The 20,837-nt window shown below is 42.2% G+C and overlaps 2 protein-coding genes across 45 annotated transcripts in view; one reads left to right on the top strand and one right to left on the bottom strand.

Annotated features, from left to right (window-relative positions):
* LOC127612067 (cell surface glycoprotein 1-like) overlaps positions 1-20,837 on the bottom strand; it is a 259,014-nt gene that overhangs the window by 20,362 nt on the left and 217,815 nt on the right. The gene's annotated exons all lie outside the window — the stretch shown is intronic.
* clasp1a (cytoplasmic linker associated protein 1a) overlaps positions 1-20,837 on the top strand; it is a 121,403-nt gene that overhangs the window by 69,885 nt on the left and 30,681 nt on the right. For 11 of the 44 annotated variants that reach the window (XM_052082953.1, XM_052082952.1, XM_052082978.1 and 8 more), the window contains 19 exons: positions 479-614; positions 758-828; positions 2,353-2,412; positions 2,784-2,861; positions 2,974-3,141; positions 3,476-3,522; positions 4,476-4,646; positions 5,420-5,443; positions 6,665-6,772; positions 7,693-7,719; positions 9,416-9,580; positions 10,418-10,579; positions 11,347-11,406; positions 13,436-13,539; positions 13,753-13,776; positions 15,149-15,393; positions 20,034-20,097; positions 20,372-20,535; positions 20,618-20,696. In XM_052082953.1, the coding sequence (XP_051938913.1) occupies positions 479-614; positions 758-828; positions 2,353-2,412; positions 2,784-2,861; positions 2,974-3,141; positions 3,476-3,522; positions 4,476-4,646; positions 5,420-5,443; positions 6,665-6,772; positions 7,693-7,719; positions 9,416-9,580; positions 10,418-10,579; positions 11,347-11,406; positions 13,436-13,539; positions 13,753-13,776; positions 15,149-15,393; positions 20,034-20,097; positions 20,372-20,535; positions 20,618-20,696 (1,957 nt within the window). The remainder of the gene's footprint in view (positions 1-478; positions 615-757; positions 829-2,352; positions 2,413-2,783; positions 2,862-2,973; positions 3,142-3,475; positions 3,523-4,475; positions 4,647-5,419; positions 5,444-6,664; positions 6,773-7,692; positions 7,720-9,415; positions 9,581-10,417; positions 10,580-11,346; positions 11,407-13,435; positions 13,540-13,752; positions 13,777-15,148; positions 15,394-20,033; positions 20,098-20,371; positions 20,536-20,617; positions 20,697-20,837) is intronic. The other 33 variants (XM_052082987.1, XM_052082959.1, XM_052082993.1 and 30 more) reach the window with 22 other exon arrangements.

The following is a 20,837-nucleotide window of genomic DNA, read 5'->3' as shown; positions in this document are numbered from 1 at the left end:
CTTAGTATTACCAGTCAGTATCTGTATAAGAACAATGCAACTGCAGAAAATGTTTACAGTCCACATCCTGCAAATAGTATTTTTCTCTCTGTGATTGATGCCAACACATGAGCACAGTGCTACTCAGACCTGAACTCTCCATAGGTTTCAAATGTGCATGCCCCATCCTTGATCACTGACAGCATTTTTGGGAATTAATGTTACGTATCGAAACTGGATGTGTCAAAGATTTTTACGTGGTAATATTTTATATGCCAAACTTAAATATGTTTTATTAAATTATGAAATATGCTTTTTTTTGTTTTTTTTTCTTCTTTCTACCTACATTCTTGCTGCTGGAGGCTGTAAATTTCCCCAGTGTGGGACAAATAAAGGATATCTTATCTTAAATGCTGAACTCTTTTATTTAACATATAGACTCAAAGTGCATCCATAAGTTCTAATGAGACTGTCTTTCTCCCTCCCCGCTGTTATTCAGACATTTATCATCATTGTTGGGTAACAAGTTTGACCATGGAGCAGAGAGCGTTATGCCTATACTGCTGAACCTTGTGCCCAACAGTGCCAAAATCATGGCCACATCTGGAATGGCTGCCATCCACCTCATTCTCAGGGTGAGCTGTCATGACACAGGAAATACTGTTTATTCTCATCTCATCTACATATACATTGTATTCTTCAAGCCATGTCAGCAATACCAAATTAACAAGTGAAATGCCTTTGTTTTGATATGCATTTGATTTCTCTTGTTTTACAGCATACACACTACCCACGTCTTATCCCCATCATTACAAGTAACTGCACATCTAAATCAGTCGCAGTCAGGCGGTAAGGTGGCCTTTTTAGCATTCAAGGAAAATAAGTCTCCTTTGGATTGAAATGATTTACCTTGTTTTAAAAGTTTAGTTGCATGGTGTGTTACCGTATTTTCTGCACTATAGGGCACTTTCAATGAATGGCCCTGCATTATAAGGTGCATAGAATAGAAGCTACAATCGTTGCTGCGGCTGCGCTATGCATCCACTAAATGGTGCTACACTAAAGGAATACAATATAATACCGTACAGCTTTATTTATATCGAGCCTTCACAGCCGTTGCAGCTGAACAAAGCCATGAGAACTGGTCACAAACACGGACATGAAGCATATAAATACAAATGTTTTTACAAAACAATAAATGAAAGACAAAAGTTTTGAAAACAAGTGATTCACCAAATAGGCACAAGAACTTCTAAATATGATTAGAAGTCTTGCTTGTCTCCTTCTTCCTTCGTTTAGTCCAGGGGTCGGCAACATGCGGCTCCGGAGCCACATGCGGCTTTTTAGCGACATCTAGTGGCTCCCTGGAGCTTTATAAAAAAAAATAAAAAATGGAAAAAGATTTTGATAGTAGGCTAATATAGCTCAAATAGATATAGATACATGTTGCAGCTCCGAAAAGCTGTGTTGTTGTTTTTTTTAAAACGTCCGCTTTATTTATGCTTTTAACAGTCTCGACAAACACGGACACGTCGGTGTTCGACTCCTGCCTTCTCTCTTCTCATTCAACTCGAGAGGCGCTCGAAGACAGCCTCTAAAAAAACGGAAATTTATGATCACTTCCCTGACACTAAGAAAAGCGAAAATAACGCACCAAAACAAAAAATCAAGCGAAGAAATTACAAAATAAATTCTATGGGGACGTTTGTAAACACACAACAAATGAATGAATAAAATAAACAATTCTGAGACAGTCCATTCTCCTACATACATACAGCATGTGTTTCCTTCATTGTAAGTTTTATAGAAGGCTTTTGATTTTTGCGGCTCCAGACATATTTGTTTTTGTTTTTTGTTTTTTTGTCCTATATGGCTCTTTCAACATTTTGGGTTGCCGACCCCTGGTTTAGTCACTTGTTAACTGTGCTTTTGGTACCATTTTCATTTCATAATGGCTGCTCAGAGCTCACAAAGTAATTGTCTATTTGATGTGTGTTGGCGAATGCACATGTCAATTAGTGTCAGGCAGAACCCTTTTAGGTTACAAATGGTTACTGCTAATAATCACCATTAGATGGCCCTAACAGGGAAACAACTCAATAGGAAATATGAAGAGACTGTGAGACCATATATAAGGAGCATTGGTTTAAAGGGTGCACTGTCGGCTTTTGGGAAAATTGAATGCTTTTCGGTGCACCTTATAGTGCGGAAAAACTGTATTTTGGAGAAGTGCTGATTTGTTCATACGATATTGTGAAATGAACAGTGTTTTTAATGGTATTAATAACCCCGGTACAGTATTTAGTGTTATAATATCATGGTTGCATCGTATCGTATCGTGGTGTAATTTATTCAAAACTGCTTCCTTTCTAGACGCTGTTATGAATTTTTAGACCTGATGCTGCAAGAGTGGCACACAAATACATTGGAAAGGTAAAAAAGCAGCAATATGGTTTCTTGAATATATCCACTCTGCCCTTTGGAAAAGCAAATCTTAGAGTTGCTGTACAACAGCGTGTAGTTCAGTTTTCAGTTTCTCCTCTTCCCTCTCATATGGTTGAATTTGAAGTAATTAGCAGTTGACAAAGTTGGGTGCACCACTGATGATATTCATTAAATTGATAAATTCTGGAAGTTTTATTCATCCAATTGGAAAATCAAATGGGTCCCACTCACTCACTCATTATAATGATACCACCTCAGGGACTTTAAAAGGCATTCGCTGTGGATAACCACAGGAATAACTTGGAGACTGACGTGAAGAAAGCAATACACCGTCTCACCATGTTCCCTTGCTGTCCCAGGCATGTGGCTGTTTTAACTGAGACCATCAAGAAAGGCATACACGATGCAGACTCAGAGGCCAGATCCATTGCAAGGAAGTGAGTATTAAATGAGAGCTTCCGACTGAAATGTTGTGTTTTGTTTTGTTTTTAACAGACTTTAACATTTTGGACTCTATCAAAATGTTTTTTTGCTTGTCCTCGTCATTAGGTGTTATTGGGGTTTCCATGGTCACTGTAGTCGAGAGGCAGAGCATCTCTTCCAAGCGCTGGAGTCCACATATCAGAAAGCACTTCAGAGCCATTTGAAGAGCTCGGACAGCATTATGTCTCTACCCCAGTCGGATCGTTCCTCATCATCTTCCCAGGAGAGTCTGAAGTAAGAAAACGTTTCCTGTAACTTTAGCTACCTTTTTTACATTCTTTTTTTGCCGGGCTAAATTAATTTAGATTTTTCGGTTGGATATGTCACACAAAAGTGCCACCTTGTAAAATTGTGTATTACTTTATTATCGTGTGTGTGTGTGTGTGTGTGTGTGTGTGTGTGTGTGTGTGTGTGTGTGTGTGTGTGTGTGTGTGTGTGTGTGTGTGTGCGTGCGCATTTTTTGGTGCATGCACAACCAAGAAACCAATAATTTTTCTGTCCATTTTGTTGTCGTATTAAGTTGTCAGTCAGGGATCCTGAACAATGTTACTCTTTCTCTTCATTTCAGCCGACCCTTCTCAGTGAAGACGGTCATTGGAGGCAGCATAGCGAGAAGTAAGCATTTTTTGCCTCTTAAGTTACGTCTTGCACATTGACAAAAGCTTTGACCGAGCATTGTTTTTCAATATTGAATTGACAACTAATTATACAAAAAAGATACCCAAATACAGGGGTGCCCATTAGGTAGATCCTGATCTACCGGTAGATCTAAGACAGATCCCAAGTAGATCCGAGGAGTGTCGAGGAGAAAAAAAAACAACAACCATTTGTGTCTCTTTGTACATGTTAGGAATATATATTTTTTTGTGTTAATGAATGTTGCACCCTAATCATCCTATCAGTCTCATTTTCACAAAAAAATAAAAATAAAAATAAAAAATAAAATAAAGCAGCTAAATCTTGAATTTACGGTGGCGCGTGATTACGTCACCGGAAGTTGTTTGCGCTCAGCAGTCTGCAATTGCAGCTTGTAATCAGAGCTGTTGCGCTCTAACTTTTATCGTCATTATTCTCATTCAGAGTTTGCTTCGTGTACAATTCACCGAGGGCATGGGCAAAGAATAGGAATCGAGGAGGGCCCAGGGAAGCACTTTAAAACTGTACGTGTGAGCTACGATAGTTAACAGGCTGCAAAAGTGCATCGCATGCCTCAGTTTCAGGCTGTTTCTCATCATGGCGTGCATGTGTGCGTGTGTGTGCGTGCCGGTAAGGGTAGATCCCGGGAGGTTAGTTGATCGAAAAGTAGATCTTCGGTCCAAAAAGTTTGGGCACCCCTGCCCAAATACAAATAGTAAGGAGTATATTCTGTGCTTTTACCAATTACGTCACGCACGCATGTTGATGTGCAGAAATAGAGTCTACTGATGTTTTAGAATCCAGACAGATATTGTGTAGCTGCAAACAAGCCATTATCTGAAATAATCCACTACTTAGAATACAGGTATAAGTATAAAAGTGAATCTCTTCCTCTGGAGCCGAAGTGCTGATTATCTTCTCTATGTTCTCAGCTAAACTCGTGAGCACCCGAATGCCCATTACATCGGGTTCCCTCCAGCGTTCACGTAGCGACGTTGATGTAAATGCTGCCTCCACTGCCAAGTCCCGGGTGCCCCCTGTACCTGCGTCTTCGGCGTTCAGCTCAGCAGCTGCCCTCCCCCCTGGATCTTATGCCTCCTTAGGTATAGTCCTCGCCATTCATTTTCCAACATTAAACTAATACTTTACTGTTTCTGTACGGCTACTCACATAGCAAGAGAAAGTCTAATTTAAAATCATGTAAAATACTGTGAAGGAATTACTTTATAAAAGGCGCTTCCAAATAAGCAAGTATTTTATCTAGACCAGTGGTTCTTAACCTTGTTAGAGGTATCAAACCCAACTGGTTAATCTGCACATTCACTGAACCTTCATGAGTGAAAAATATTTTTTTACAAATTCGAGACATAAAAAAACACATTTATTTAAAACAGAAAAAATGTAAACACAATTCATATAGTTATAAAGTAAACATTTTTTAATTGTGCACAAAAAGAACCAGCCAGTGATGCCATAACTGATTGCCATGTTGAGTGTGTCTTAATCTACATGGCAGAGGCTCTGTCCAACCACTGAGACTGATTCACCCAGGTTAAGAACCACTGATCTAGATATACAAGGAGTAATAATGGTCATAATAATTTCCTTCTAAACTGTTGCGTGAGAAGAAACTGCATTAATCAAAATTTTAACATTTGACAAATCTGTTGGTGAAGTCTAAATAATTCACTGTAAAAAAACAACAAAAAACATGTTCCAAGCTAATAGATGTTGTGTTTAACACATCCGAGGCAAGATTGTGTAACCAGGATGGGGGCACATTCATTGCTCATTCAATTCTGCTCCTGCATAAACCATAACTAACATTTTGCTCTTTCCCACTTGTCGCTGCATCACCTTTCTAAATGTCAAAAAGATGGCAGCCCTGGTAAAAGCGATGGTAAGACTTACATGTTTGTCCATGTTAGTCTCTGTAGTTTTGCAAATTGTACTGACAATTTTGTGTGTCTTCTAGTCAGCTGTCTGTTTACATCCTTTTCTCGCTACATCTGTGCCATTGTCTCTTCTCTGAATTCCTTCCAAGTGATTGTAGGTTGTGTGGAACTGCATGGACTCTCTGCATGGACTTCCTGTAACCCAGACAACAATATCTTCTGTTTCCTACACAAATGTCTAATTATGTCTTTCTGTATTTTATCCCCTGTTTGCTGTCATTTTCCCTGTTGTCCCAATCCGCTCAAAAAAAATGATGCATGTCAAATTTGAAGAGACAAAAAAAATAACCTTCTAAAATCCTGCCCCTTTAAGTGAAGAATATCACTAGAATGGTTATTATTCAGCATCGAGCTGCAACATTTTGACCCTATGAGATCAAAAATAACAGCTGTATCAGTTTGTCTGCCTTTATTATAAAGTTAAAAATCTTTATTCTGGTTGGATTTTGCATTGATATCGGAACTTCACTGCCTCATACTGAGATCTGTCTCTAACATGTTGATGAATTTTTTTTTTGTTCATGGAAAAAAATCAAATATGAGCCACTCTCGTTTTTAAAATCTATTTAAAAATTAATCATAAATTTTTAATATAGAGTACTGTACATTAAAATAAATACATCGTAAAATTTCTAGCCTCTATAATTCTCTGACATATGTCATGTGACTGATGGGGATGTCACATCTGCATCATTATCAAAAATTCAGGGGTTGGATCTAGGCTCAGACCAGTGTTCATCTTTTCCCTGCGCTTGCATTGGTTTTCTCCGGGTACCCGAGTTTCATCCCATGTTCCAAAAACATGCATGTCTGGTTACCAGTATCTAAAGTTGCTCATAGGTATCAATGTAATTACAGTATAAAAATAGTAGTTAGCCTATAGCTATAAGCTTATATAAGCTATCTTTCAGCTGAGCTTACCCTGGACCCTGAACAAGATAATGGTGACAAAAAAAGAAATTATGAACGGATTGAGAGTCAAAATATGAACCTAATGAACATGGGTTGTTTGTTTTCCAGCTTTGGATTTTTTCAGGACTAGTTCATCCTCTTCATTAAGGCTCCCGGATGTTCTCTTTTACAGCATTTCAAGGGTTAAATTAGCCATCAAAATGACATCTTCTCACTCGATATCTTGCCCTTGTCTCCACTGTACTCTCATTCAGGTCGTGTTCGTACCAGAAGGCAAAGTTCCGGCAGTGCAAGCGGAGCCAGTCCTTCAGTGGTGGATAGTAGAGGTCGGAGCCGAGCAAAAGTGGTTTCTCAGTCTCAGCGTATGTATAAACAGAATTTAATTCACGGCAGTTATGTCATCCATAGTTGTGACATTCATTGTGCACATTTTGTCATCTGTAAATTAAATATTGAAGTGTGATCTTTTTCTTAGCTCTGTTATTATGTATGCACCACCACTTACTAACAAATTTGCGTGTGTGTGTGTGTGTGTGTGTGTGTGTGTGTGTGTGTGTGTGTGTGTGTGTGTGTGTGTGTGTTCGTGAATCCATGTCTTCACACTATGTTAGCTTGCATTGAACTGTGGTTTTGTCTGTACAGATATATTACTTGTCACATTCTGTCATTGGAACTAAATTCAGAGTCATTTCAAGTGTGGTGCCCTATGATTTCTGTGATGCAGAATAATTGAGATTGATCATCAAGCATCAACATATGAGAACAACTTATAGATGGCAAATTGCAGAAAAACAAGATAAAACGCAGTCTTCTTTTCCTCAACAGTTGAGTTTCAGCGACCGTACCTCAAATTTTCAAATAGCAGATGTTTGCAAAGAAACAACAGTGTTTCATCTGTCAACTAGCAGCGGAAGAGTAAGGATCCAGTGCAGATCACTTGTCAATATTTCTAAATAAATAAAATAAAAACCTCACAAATGTTAACAGATAATGAGTAGTTGACACTTGCCTTTTGTTTTCAATCAGATGTAGAAACAATTAACAGCAGTTACTGTATATGTGTATTGATTACTGAATTCAATCACCTATTTAATTGTCAAAAATCCCAATCAGCCACATATACCTTCAAAGTGACAAAATTTACTCTTAAACATGTACAGCTTCTCAATTTCATAGGGCCCTGAGAATGCTTGCTGCATAAAATCAACAAACATAACCCTTTGTGTCTCATTTTGACCGTTCTTGTTCTTCAATTGTCCTGCCTATTGCTTCCATCATTCAGGATCCAGATCAGCCAATCCCATCAGTGGTAAGGCTTTATCCAATCACAAGCTGGATGGCTAAAATACTATCCCCTGAGGCTACACAACTTTGCACGTCACGATCCTTTAGGGCTTTACTTTCAGTTCACCACTGTGTTGCATGCTTTTATTGTGATTGTTTCTGTGTTGCGAAGATGATTAGAACCTCAAAATTGTCCATGGCAACTCTCTTTCTTGTCTTTCTGTTTGTCTGGTAACTGGTAGCACTTGTCACATTTCCATTCCTACTTAGAGTTCATACCCCATCTTTGTCAACAGTACTTTTTGTCCTAATTCAGTTTCATTTGGTCCCGCATTCATTTGTTGCTGTTACAGAAAATAAAGCCTCTTTGCATTGCATTGGATACAGTGGGAGGTAAAGTATGTGAACCCTTTGGGATTTCTTAAATTTCTGTGTAAATTGGTCATAAAATGTGCTCTGATCTTTATCTAAATCACAGGAATCAACAAAGAGCCCGCTTAAACTAAACCTATAATGAAAAATTATTGACTTGTATGAAGCTGAAAAATGATGGTGAAACCAGAGTTGAACTCTTTGGGAAGAGTCCACTAAGCCATCTGTGCTGGTAAAATGGCACAGCACACAAACATCAAAACTTTATCCTAACTGGAAGCCATGGTGGGGGAAACAACACAGTATCGGTGTGCTTTACTTCCTCAGAACCTGGACAGCTTGCTATTGTGAATGGAAAAATGATTTCGGATATGTGTCAAGATATTTTGCTGAAGGCCTTCAGAAGAGAATGGGTGTTGCAACAGGACACTGATCCAAAACACAGAAGCAAACCAATGACTTCAGAAGAAGAAAATATGGCCTGGCCTCAACCCCATTGAGATGCTGTAGCATAACCGCTGGGTAGTTATTTACAGCAGACATCCCAGGAATCTCGCTGAATTGCAACAGTTTCATTAAGAGGAATTGTCCAAAATTCATCTTGAGCATTGTGCTCATTTGATCTGCATCTACAGGAAGCATTTGGTTGAGGTTATTGCTGCCAAATGAGGCGAAACCAGTTATTGAATACAAGTGTTCATTCACTTTTTCCTCCGTCCTTTGAAAGTTGACCTGCTATCTTCTACAAAAAATACAATAATATAAAATGGTTTCTGTGGTATAAGTTTATCCATGATCAGTTGATGATCAGTTAATCAGATGATCAGTTTATTCTGAAATGTAAGAAATTCCTGAGGGTTCCCATGCTTTGCCTTTTCATAGTACATATTGTAGGATTTGCTTTTCAATATATAACTTCATTTATTTACTGAAGCACCACATCATTTAGGTATGGTTTCCTGAAACATTTTTTACTGCAAAGATGTTCGGGCTTTCCTTAATTAGTGCACGATGCAACCATTTTCTTCTTTACAGGATGTAGGGTTGGAGTGTGGGAGTACATTCTTATTATTAAAAAAATATTCACAATATGAGGAAATTAAAAAAAATATACTCATATATTTAATTTAGTAATGATGGATTCATTGGAGCGGCAGTTGGAGTGGCAACACTTTTGATGGCCAACCTGTAAAACAGCTTATAGGCGCACCCCATTACAAGGTGCACTGTCAATTTTTGAGAAAGTTAAAGGATTTTTATTACGGCTTATGGTCAGAAAAATTCCGTAATTATTGTTAATGCTTTTTGTTTGCATACCTGTATGTTTATGACTGCGTACTTGTCAACAGCTGGCAGTCGCTCCAGCTCCCCAGGCAAACTGCTCGGACACAGCAGCTATGGTCGGATCCCTCGGGCAACAGCATCTGCCTCCAATACACCAGCTGACAAACGCAGCAGGATCCCTCGCAGCCAAGGGTGCAGCCGAGAGACTAGCCCGAGTCGAATGGGCTTAGGTATGCCCGGGACACTTCAAACACACAATTTGTATTGGGTAGATTGCTGTTTTTCCTACTTCACACTGCAGTATGATGCTGGATGACTTTTACTTATGAGATAAACATGAAGGAAAGTCAAAACCTGGACCTTATCAAGCAAATAAATACGCTGGTTACAACAGAGCATGTTGACCTTTAGTGTGCAGCTGACATACAGATACAGTAAGACGGGTTCATCCTTGCTTCTGGTGGTTTAAGGTGATTTAGTTGATTGTCATCAGCTATTGCTTTATCCGTGGCTGTCCAGAAGTGGTAGTGCAGATTACATTGTGTTACTGCAGATAACGAATTGATGGAAATTTACTATTGTCCGTTATAAAAAGCAATTGATTGTGTGAGTTTATTGACCAAGAAAATATATGATTGTTTTTTTCGCATGCTAATTGTTCTTGTTTTATTCCAGTGTAACCTTTGAAGTTGACTAACTACGTTTTGGATTGTTATTGTACAAACTATGTAACCTTTCAACGTTATGTCTGCTCTTTATTCACAAATTTACTCTGAGAGCAAGTATTTTTTGTCTTTGTAACCCTTTAAATGTCTTTGCATTGCTATTTTTTTGTTTGAAGCAAATTTTCTCTTTTTGTTAGATAAGAAAGAAGGTAAAAAATTTATTAAACATGTTTTATTGTAACCATTAGTATGGTAATTAACACAACAGCAGCACAGCATTTTTTTTTTTCATTGAGCCCAAAATGGTCTTTCGATACGTTATGTGTTACTTTCCATCACTGCCTGTCTAACATTCCTCCATGAATGCATACTGACTCTTCCACCTAACTGTTGTCCTCACAGCCAGCTTGTGTGGTAAAAAAGCTCTTCTCCCTGCTGCTCTTCCCTACCGCACGCTAGCCCGGAGCCGCATACCCCGCCCCAGCATGAGTCAGGGTTGCAGTCGCGACACTAGTCGCGAGAGCAGCCGTGACACCAGCCCTGCTCGTGGCTTTACTCCTCTGGGTAAGTATCTGTGTGCTACTAGCTGTCCTGGAACAGCTGGTCCAGCCCAGATTGTCCCAAACAAACGATATTCCACAAGATGCCACTTGCTGTTACTGTTTTTTTTTGTCTATGCTCAAAAAACATACCCCTAATTAACAGTTATGCACGTTCTTGCACTGTGCGGGTCCTTTCCCTGCGCCTGCCTTATGATGGATTCTTTGGGTTGAAAAAATAACTTGTGATTGCGGAGGATACTAACAACTTGACTCAAATGTGTTCTTGGCCTTTTTAACTGATGTATTATGTCGGGAAACATAAAGGACCCGTATTAAGGTCATATTCAGCAAATTTAAAATACTACTTCTAATAGCTCACAATATTGATCCATATAGAAGGTGCATCGGATTATAAGGCGCACTGTCGGCTTTTGAGGAAATTGAATGCGCCTTATAGTGCGGAAAATACGGTAACCTTTTTTAAATATGAATAGGAACAAGACCAACTTGGGCTCCTGTGAGACAATGTAGCAGTAGAAGGTGGAAGTCTGAGCTAATTTTATCATTTTATTTCATTATCCCAGTCCGAAATAGTGTACGATGTAGATGAAATGTGTCTTTACAAAAACCAGCAAACGTTGCAAAAACAACACATCAAACAAACACAAACCAATAGCTTTACCACCGTACAAAATAGAAAAAGATGTAAACGAAAACAGATTGCGTTACATTAACGGATGTGATTAATCTCCCTGTGCGCATATTGCCTACCTCTCCTGTACCCCGCAGCTTCCCGACGGCACTCCCGTTCAACCAGTGCTCTCACTGCTGACCCCCATGGCCCGTCAGGTGACCTGCATGAATAGATGTCCCAGCTGACCAGCCCCAATAATTTAGTTCACCCCAAAACACTTGTCTCATACCCGCCCGTTGTCTGTTGTACTTGCATGCTTTGTCGTAACTGCGGGCAAGACTTTTATTTGGAAGATTTTATTCTTTGGTTTTAGTTGGAAAATCAAGAAATGATGGTGTATTTGTTCAGCACATGAAGAACACCAGTATGTGTATTTGTTCCACTTGATTTGAGTTCAGACAGACTGCACAGTAATTGTTGTGATGTTTTGGTCATTTCAAAGGTTGTAGGCAGTTGGTTGAGTTTTTCAGCCGTTGTTGACGTGGGTCTTCCTTCTGATGTTTGTTGATTTTATTTGGGACAGATCAATTATGTTTTTTCCTCTTTGGAGCACTTGTTGGTGTTTCTTCATCTTTTTGGGAAATCGGGGTGTAAGTGTTTCCTTTCCATTTGCACGAAGCATTGATTTTTTTTTCTTCTATTTAATTTTGGAAGGTTGACAAAGTGCCATGCTTGACAATACCCGCCTTAGACTGATGTCTTCAGTCTTTTTTTTTCCAAACTGCACTTTACATCCATGATATATGCTCGCCTTGAACCGATGTTTTCAATCTTCTTCCTTTATTTATTTATACATTTTTTAATTGCATTTTACATCCATGATATTTGCTCCCCTCTCAAAGTTTTGGAAAAGATGAATAAATTGTATTTCCAGGTTTTTATATCTAGATTTGATACACATGAATCTTATGGCACTTTTTTTAAAAACTAAGATTATCAGTCATTTTACATTTTAAATCACGAGTTAACTCATGATTAATTGCAAATGAATTGCAATTTTTTTTATCAATTCTAAATGTACAATAAAAGAATGTTTCACATTTTTAATATTCCTGTCAAGATGAAAGTAGGCCAATATCTTTAGCCAATGCAAATATTGTTGTATATTTTAATTAATTGATATAGTAATATGTGAAGTTATTTGAAAAAAAAATACTAAAAGAAAATGTAAAACTTAAAACATTGTTTTGCCATGACCAAAGAAAATAAATTGCATCGAATTATTTTGCTGCTACATGTCAGTCACATTTCATATTGGCGATTACACTATTTTCAAGTTAAATGAAAAGAAGATGAAGCCACTTATGGACTCCTGTCCATTTTGTTAATTGAAAATGACAACTAGTCCCTCATCCCCACAAATATATTTATTCTTATTCTACACACACACACACACACATATATATATATATAAATAAATTCCTCGTCTTACCCCCCCTTGGGTGGTGTCCGTCCCTCATTCAGCTCGGGTCCTCTACCAGAGGCCAGGAAGCTTGAGGGTTCTGCGCAGTATCCTTGCTGTTCCCAGCAGTGCACATTTCTGGACTGAGATGTCCGATCACACATAAATCGCTCCACAAGTCGCACCTCCGGTACTTTAAAAAAACTGTGACTTATCGTCCGGAAAAGTATGTGTTTCTTGCATCTTTAAAAAATAAACTTGGTTGCGTAAAAAGGACTTTGTGTTAAAACATTTTTAGCATGTTCATTTCAATCGCACTAGTTGAAACCCGTCTGTTTCTTATATGAGCAAATGTACTTGTTGCAATGTACATGCTTCATTAAGAATGTGTTGTTTTGTTTCAAACACAGCACAGAAAGCAATCCGAGTTGTGTATCAAATGCAGATGTAAACACATGGAAAGCAAAGCTGAAATGACCTTGCATATTTGTGTCTGCAGCAAAAGTCAAGTCAAGTCAAGTCAACAATATTTATAGAGCACTTTCAAACAGCCATCACTGCATACAAAGTGCTGTACATGGAGTGACTTAACATACACAATAAACAGTAAGACGAAATGGTAATATAGGAATAAAATAAAGGAACCTACTGTTCCAATATATACATAAAGAAATAGTCAGTTTTTGATCGTCCGGTAAGTTATGTTACATGTACCTGTCATGCCTAATGTATTTCATCATCATGTTTTTTTTTTTGCCCTTTAATCTCTTAACCATCTCTAGAGCGTTATGGTTTGATTCACCAAGCTAGAATCTCGGCATCAGTCAATGCTATGAGGGTTCTTAACACTGGGACAGAGGTGGAGGCGGCAGTGGCCGATGCTCTGGTAAGCACAGTTAATTTCGAGAGAAATTCTTTTATGCCATATTATTATACATGTGAAAGGGATGTACTTAAAGGATAATGAGCAGTAAAGTTAAAATAATTTCTGCCATCCAGTGTGATGTCAAAAAGCTTTTGAAATGTGCAGCCAGGAATGTTCTTGTTTGTTAAACATTCTCCCTTCTCCTCTTTTCTTTATTGTTGTCCTTCATTTCAGTTATTAGGAGACTCCAGGAATAAGGTAGTCGGTTAGATTAAACAGTATAAACACTGTTTATGCATTTCCATGTAATTATGCACTAATTAAGCATAGACCTATGCACTATAGCTTGAAAATTGTTGGTGCCCTTCCGTGATTGAAAGAAAAACCCAGAATGATCACTAAATGAACTTGAAGTGAAATTGGCGAGAATGCAATTGGCCAAGACAAACCACAAATATTTTGGGAGAACATCCTATGGACAGATGTGACAAAATTGATTGAAAATTGATCAAATCATATTAGCTCGAGGTTAGCATACAAAAAAAGTACATACTGTAAAGGAAAAATAAAACCCACTCTACTTACTGTGAAACAGAGGAGACTCTGTAATGATCTGTGGTGGCTTTGCTACATCTGGCGCATGTCTGTGCATTGACATCTCAAGAATATCAAGGCAGTGAAATTGATGAGCGACTTTCAGAAAGCTCAGTCCGCTGCAGGTGGTCCTCATCATCCTACAACTATTCTGAAGTGGCCTTCTGTCGGCCATGATGAAATCGTATTGATCGTCTGTGTAAGGATTTAACTCTTACAGTCTAGAAATTGCACCCCTTTGAACCGCAGCTGTTTCCTCTTGTGGAATGGGCAAAAATACTCTTAAGTCTCATCGAGAATTTTAAGAATAATTTGATTTGTAGTGAATTAACGGTCACGGTCTGCCACCCCACCCCCCACTGCCCCCCACTAGTTTTTAAATACAGTAATTGTGTTCACAATTTAAAAACAAAAGTTCATTTTCTGTATTTATTATTACATTTGTCATTTGCAAGGGCTTTCTTTCTTTAACGGAATGGTTACAATGGTGTCCGTGTATTTTCATAATTTTTTGCTTTTTGCTTTCCGTATAACATATTCCAACTGTGTGCAGCTATGCGACACGTGCCAGTATTATTTCTCAGTCCCCATTTCTATTCTTACTGCACGCTGTTAATTTCAATTTTTCCCATTACTATTATTATTATTATTATCCGTTCAATGTTGCCGTCTGTGAATTTCACCCTTCCACATTGTATTTGTCGTCATGATCCCTGCTTGTCCAGGTGCACTGCTTGACCCTGCCTGGCTTGGTGTTTCGTCAGAAAATACTGTGCATTGTTTTGAATTTAATTCAGGGATTGCAGAATGTGACATACATAGCATGGCTGCATATGAATTATGAAATTAATCCTTTAGTAGAAGCATATTGATCCCAGAAAAGCATAGAAAGCATAATGGCTGCCTGATGCTAGTGGTAACCCGCTGTTCATGCGCCAGTTTGTTTTGTACACAGAGCTGCATCAACAGTATCTAAATGTTATATTGGCACATTTGTCCCTCTCTTCCTGTTTTATTTTATTTTTTAAATCTCCAGAGGAAGCCAATGAGACGGCGGTACGAATCACCAGGGATGTACTCCGATGATGACGCAAACAGCGACGCCTCCAGTGCCTGCTCAGAACGTTCTTATGGCTCAAGAAACGGCGGCATTCCGCATTATCTTCGCCAGACTGAGGATGTGGCGGAGGTGCTGAACCACTGTGCCAGCTCGAATTGGTCAGAGCGGAAGGAAGGCCTTCTTGGACTGCAGAATCTCCTCAAGGGTCAAAGAATATTAAGGTGGGTTTTAAATTGTGTTGACATTTTCAGGAAATGTACGGTATGTTGTTTATTTGTTTGACATTAATACCCACCAACCAACCAAATGTGGGTAAATTTCATCAGTGGCAGGTAACTGTCATTCCCAATAGCCACCTTGACTCGGTTGAATATAAGGCATACATTGTTTTCTCAATCTGTATCTATAATAACCCGATTACAATGTGATACTACAAACTCTACATTCCCATTTGCACTGTGTGCATTCAGCGTTTGTTACTTGGTCCATTTGGGAAGCCTGAAAGGAGGTCAGACAGAACAGCGGTGATTAATGATAAAAATGAATTGGGTGCCTTTTTGTGGTCGGCATAAGCAACTTCAAAATTGAAACAGTTAACCACCAGGATCCCCCGCCGTACACTGTCAAATGGCAGAAACCAGGGTGTTCTTCCAATCATCCAGTCACCTGAAGTGCTAATTTTAAAATTCCATCCACCTTTTGTGCAAGTGCCAACTAGCGCTATGCTAACTGGTGTATTTTCATGTTCTCGCTGGCGTCTCGCTCTTCCTGCCGCTGTGATTGCCTGAAGTTACAAAGACAAAAGTCTTGACTGATTAGCTGGGTCGACTGGCTAGCACGCCCGCCTCACAGTACAGAGGTGCAGGGTTCGATTCCAATTGCAGTCTTCGTGTGAGGTGTTGGCATGTTCTCCCAGTGCCTGCGAGGGTTTTCTCTGGGTACTCCGGTTTCCAAAAACATGCCATCCATCCATCCATCCATCATCTACCGCTTATCCGGGGCCGGGTCGCGGGGGCAACAGCTTTAGCAGGGAAGCCCAGACTTCCCTCTCCCTAGCTACTTCTTCCAGCTCTCCCCGGGGGATCCCGAGTCGTTCCCAGGCAAGCTGGGTGACATAGTCTCTCCAGCGTGTCCTGGGTCTTCCTCGGGGTCTGCTCCCGGTGGGACATGACCGGAACACCTCACCGGGGAGGCGCTCAGGAGGCATCCGAATCAGATGCCCAAGCCACCTCATCTGGCTCCTCTCGATGTGGAGGAGAAGCGGCTCGACTCTGAGCCTCTCCCGGATGACTGAGCTTCTCACCTTATCTCTAAGAGAGAGCCCGGACACCCTGCGGAGAAAACTAATTTCAGCCGCTTGTATCCGGGATCTCGTTCTTTCGGTCACGACCCATAGCTCGTGACCATAGGTGAGGGTTGGGACGTAGATCGACCGGTAAATTGAGAGCTTCGCCTTTTGGCTCAGCTCCTTCTTCACCACGACAGACCGATACAACGTCCGCATCACAGCAGACGCTGCACCGATTCGCCTGTCGATCTCCCGCTCCCTCCTACTCCCACTCGTGAACAAGACCCCAAGATACTTGAACTCCTCCACTTGGGGTAAGATCTCCTCCCCGACCCGGAGGGGGCACTCCACCCTTTTCCGACTGAGGACCATGGTTTCAGATTTGGAGGTGCTGATTTTCATCCCAACCGCTTCACACTCGGCTGCGAAACGCTCCAGTGAGAGTTGGAGAGCCCCGTTTGAAGGAGCCAACAGCACCACATCATCTGCAAAAAGCAGGGATGCAATACTGAGGCCCCCAAAACGGACCCCCTCAACGCTTCGGCTGCGCCTAGAAATTCTGTCCATAAAAGTTATGAACAGAATCGGCGACAAAGGGCGGCCTTGGCGGAGTCCTACCTCCACTGGAAACGATTCCGACTTACTGCCGGCAATGCGAACCAAACTCTGACATCGGTGGTATAGTGACCGAACAGCCCGTATCAGGGGGTTCGGTACCCCATACCCACGAAGCACCCCCCACAGAACTCCCCGAGGGACACGGTCAAACGCCTTCTCCAAGTCCACAAAACACATGTAGACTGGTTGGGCGAATTCCCACATACCCTCAAGGACCCTGTAGAGCTGGTCCACTGTTCCACGGCCGGGACGAAAACCACACTGCTCCTCCTCAATCTGAGGCTCGACTTCCTGACGGACCCTCCTCTCCAGCACCCCTGAATAGACCTTACCAGGGAGGCTGAGGAGTGTGATCCCTCTGTAGTTGGAACACACCCTCCGGTCCCCCTTTTTAAAAAGAGGGACTACCACCCCGGTCTGCCAATCCAGAGGCACTCTCCCTGTTGTCCACGCGATGTTGCAGAGGCGTGTCAACCAGGACAGCCCCACAACATCCAGAGCCCTGAGGAACTCCGGGCGGATCTCATCCACCCCCGGGGCCTTGCCACCGAGGAGCTTTTTAACCACATCGGTTACTTCAACCACAGAGATAGGAGAGCCCACCTCAGAGTCCCAAGGCTCTGCTTCCTCCAAGGAAGGCGTGTTGGTGGAGTTGAGGAGGTCTTCGAAGTACTCTGCCCACCGGTTCACAACGTCCCGAGTCGAAGTCAGCAGCGCCCCATCCCCACTGTACACAGTGTTAGTGGTGCACTGCTTCCCCCTCCTGAGACGTCGGATGGTGGACCAGAATTTCCTCGAAGCCGTCCGGAAGTCGGCTTCCATGGCCTCACCGAACTCTTCCCACGCTCGGGTTTTTGCCTCGGCGACCACAGAAGCCGCGGCCCGCTTGGCCAATCGATACCCGTCAGCTGCCTCTGGGGTCCCACAGGCCATAAAGGCTCGATAGGACTCCTTCTTCAGCTTGACGGCATCCCTTACTGCTGGTGTCCACCAGCGAGTACGGGGGTTGCCGCCACGACAGGCACCAACCACCTTATGGCCACAACTCAGATTGGCCGCCTCAACAATAGAGGCACGGAACATGGTCCACTCGGGCTCAATGTCCCCCGCCTCCCCCGGAACATGGGAAAAGCTCTGTCGGAGGTGGGAGTTGAAACTCCTTCTGACAGGGGATTCCGCCAGACGCTCCCAACAAACCCTCACAATACGTTTGGGTCTGCCAGGACGGACCGGCATCTTCCCCCACCATCGGAGCCTACTCACCACCAGGTGGTGATCAGTTGACAGCTCCGCCCCTCTCTTCACCCGAGTGTCCAGAACATGCGGCCGCAAATCCGATGATACAACTACAAAGTCGATCATCGAACTGCGGCCTAGGGTGTCCTGGTGCCAAGTGCACATATGGACACTCTTATGTTTGAACAAGGTGTTCGTTATGGACAATCCGTGACGAGCACAGAAGTCCAATAACAAAACACCACTCGGGTTCTGATCGGGGGGGCCGTTCCTCCCAATCACGCCCCTCCAGGTCTCACTGTCATTGCCCACGTGAGCATTGAAGAACCCCCAGCAGAACAAGGGAGTCCCCAGCAGGAGTACTCTCCAGCACACCCTCCAGGGACTCCAAAACGGGTGGGTATGCTGAGCTGCTGTTTGGTGCATATGCACAAACAACAGTCAGGACCCGTCCACCCACCCGAAGGCGGAGGGAGGCAACCCTCTCGTCTACCGGTGTGAACTCCAATGTACAGGCACTGAGCCGGGGGGCAATGAGTATGCCCACACCTGCTCTGCGCCTCTCACCATGAGCAACTCCAGAGTGGAAGAGAGTCCAACCCCTCTCGAGAGAACTGGTACCAGAACCCAGGCTGTGTGTGGAGGCAAGTCCGACTATATCCAGTCGGAAATTCTCTGCCTCACACACCAGCTCGGGCTCCTTCCCTGCCAGAGAGGTGACATTCCATGTCCCAAGAGCTAGCTTCTGCAGCCGAGGATCGGACCGCCAGGGTCCCCGCCTTTGGCTACCGCCCAGCTCACATTGCACCCGACCCCTTTGGCCCCTCTCATGGGTGGTGAGTCCATGGGAAGGGGGACCCACGTTGCCTCTTCGGGCTGTGCCCGGCCGGGCCCCATGGGTGTAGGCCCGGCCACCAGGCGCTTGCCAACGAGCCCCACCTCCAGGCCTGGCTCCAGAGGGGGGCCCCGGTGACCCGCGCCCGGGCAAGGGAAACCGAGATCCATTTATCGTAATCATCATTGGGGTCTTTGAGCCGTGCTTTGTCTGGCCCCTCACCTAGAACCTGTTTGCCATGGGTGACCCTGCCAGGGGCATAAAGCCCCAGACAACTTAGCTTCTAGGATCATTGGGACACACAAACCCCTCCACCACGGTAAGGTGACGACTCACGGAGGGGCTCAGACGTCGCCCGGCCAAAACAAGGTCTGCGTCAGGTGCTGGGGAACCAGAGCACCTTGATGAAAAATGGGCTACTGGAACAAAGCGGAGATGGGCGAGATGCGATAACATGGCTCAAAAACATGCATGGCAGGTTAGTGGAACACTCTGAAATTGAAAAGTTGTTTGTCATTGGCTGGCAACCAGTTCAGCATGGACATCGCCTACCGCCCTAAGACAGCTGGGATATGCTGCAGCATGCCCACGACCCTTGTGAGGATCAGTGGATTAGAAAATGGATGGATGAAAAAACATTGGGGTGTAGTTGTGTTTTTTGGGGGGGGGGTTGGGGGGGGGGGCTCATTCAGAGTCAGGCCAAGGGTCCAATGTTTCCTAACTAATCTCATCCGAGCACAAATATAGGGATCTTAATTTGTGCCCTTGGTAAGACTGTAATCCAAATTCAGTGAGAAATAAGTGGGCCATTGTTGTTGACATATTGGATTTGAGTGTTAATTTTCTGATTTGATTGCTGTTGTTTTGTTTTGTTCTATTTCAAGCCGAGTGGAGCTCAAGAGACTTTGTGAAATCTTCACAAGAATGTTTGCAGATCCGCACAGCAAGGTGAAGTAAATGTTTCATATGAAATGCAACTGGATCATACTTAATGTCTTCTGTCTTGATGTTTTATAGTTTTACATTGTCAGATTTTCTGTCAAAATGTTACTCATGAAACTAAATAGTGTACTGTCTCTTATTGCATGGCCTGCTTTGCTGTGGATTCATAACAGCGAGTAAGTTTGTTCTAACACATTAACACAACTTTAGCTGAATATGACTATTGTAGTGAATATATTGAATAATGTTGTTTATTGCTCAACATTATGTATGGCTTTAGGTTTTCAGCATGTTCCTCGAGACTCTTGTGGATTTTATCACAGTGCATCGAGACGATTTGCAAGACTGGCTGTTTGTCCTTCTCACTCAATTGCTGAAGAAGATGGGGGCAGACCTGCTTGGCTCAGTCCAAGCCAAAGTCCAAAAGGCCCTGGACATCACAAGGTCTGCATGTATAACAAGCCAGACCCAATAATAAGCTTCAAAATAGAGGGCACAACATTTAACTGAAGTTTTTTTTTTCCAGGGAATCTTTCCCATTTGACCAACAGTTCAATATTTTGATGAGATTCATTGTTGATCAGACACAGACACCAAACCTGAAGGTATTGTAGAAATAGAACATGAAGATAGTGATGGAAAAATCGAGCTTCAAATTTGCTTAATGAACCATTCATTCATTCATTCATCTTCCGAACCCCTTAATCCACAGTAGGGGGGGTGCTGGAGCCGATCCCAGCCGTCTT

The sequence above is a fragment of the Hippocampus zosterae genome, chromosome 12 (assembly GCF_025434085.1).
Source record: "Hippocampus zosterae strain Florida chromosome 12, ASM2543408v3, whole genome shotgun sequence".
NCBI lineage: Eukaryota > Metazoa > Chordata > Actinopteri > Syngnathiformes > Syngnathidae > Hippocampus > Hippocampus zosterae.
The sequence above is the reverse complement of the archived record's forward strand: the minus strand, read 5'-3'. Positions and strand labels throughout refer to the sequence as shown.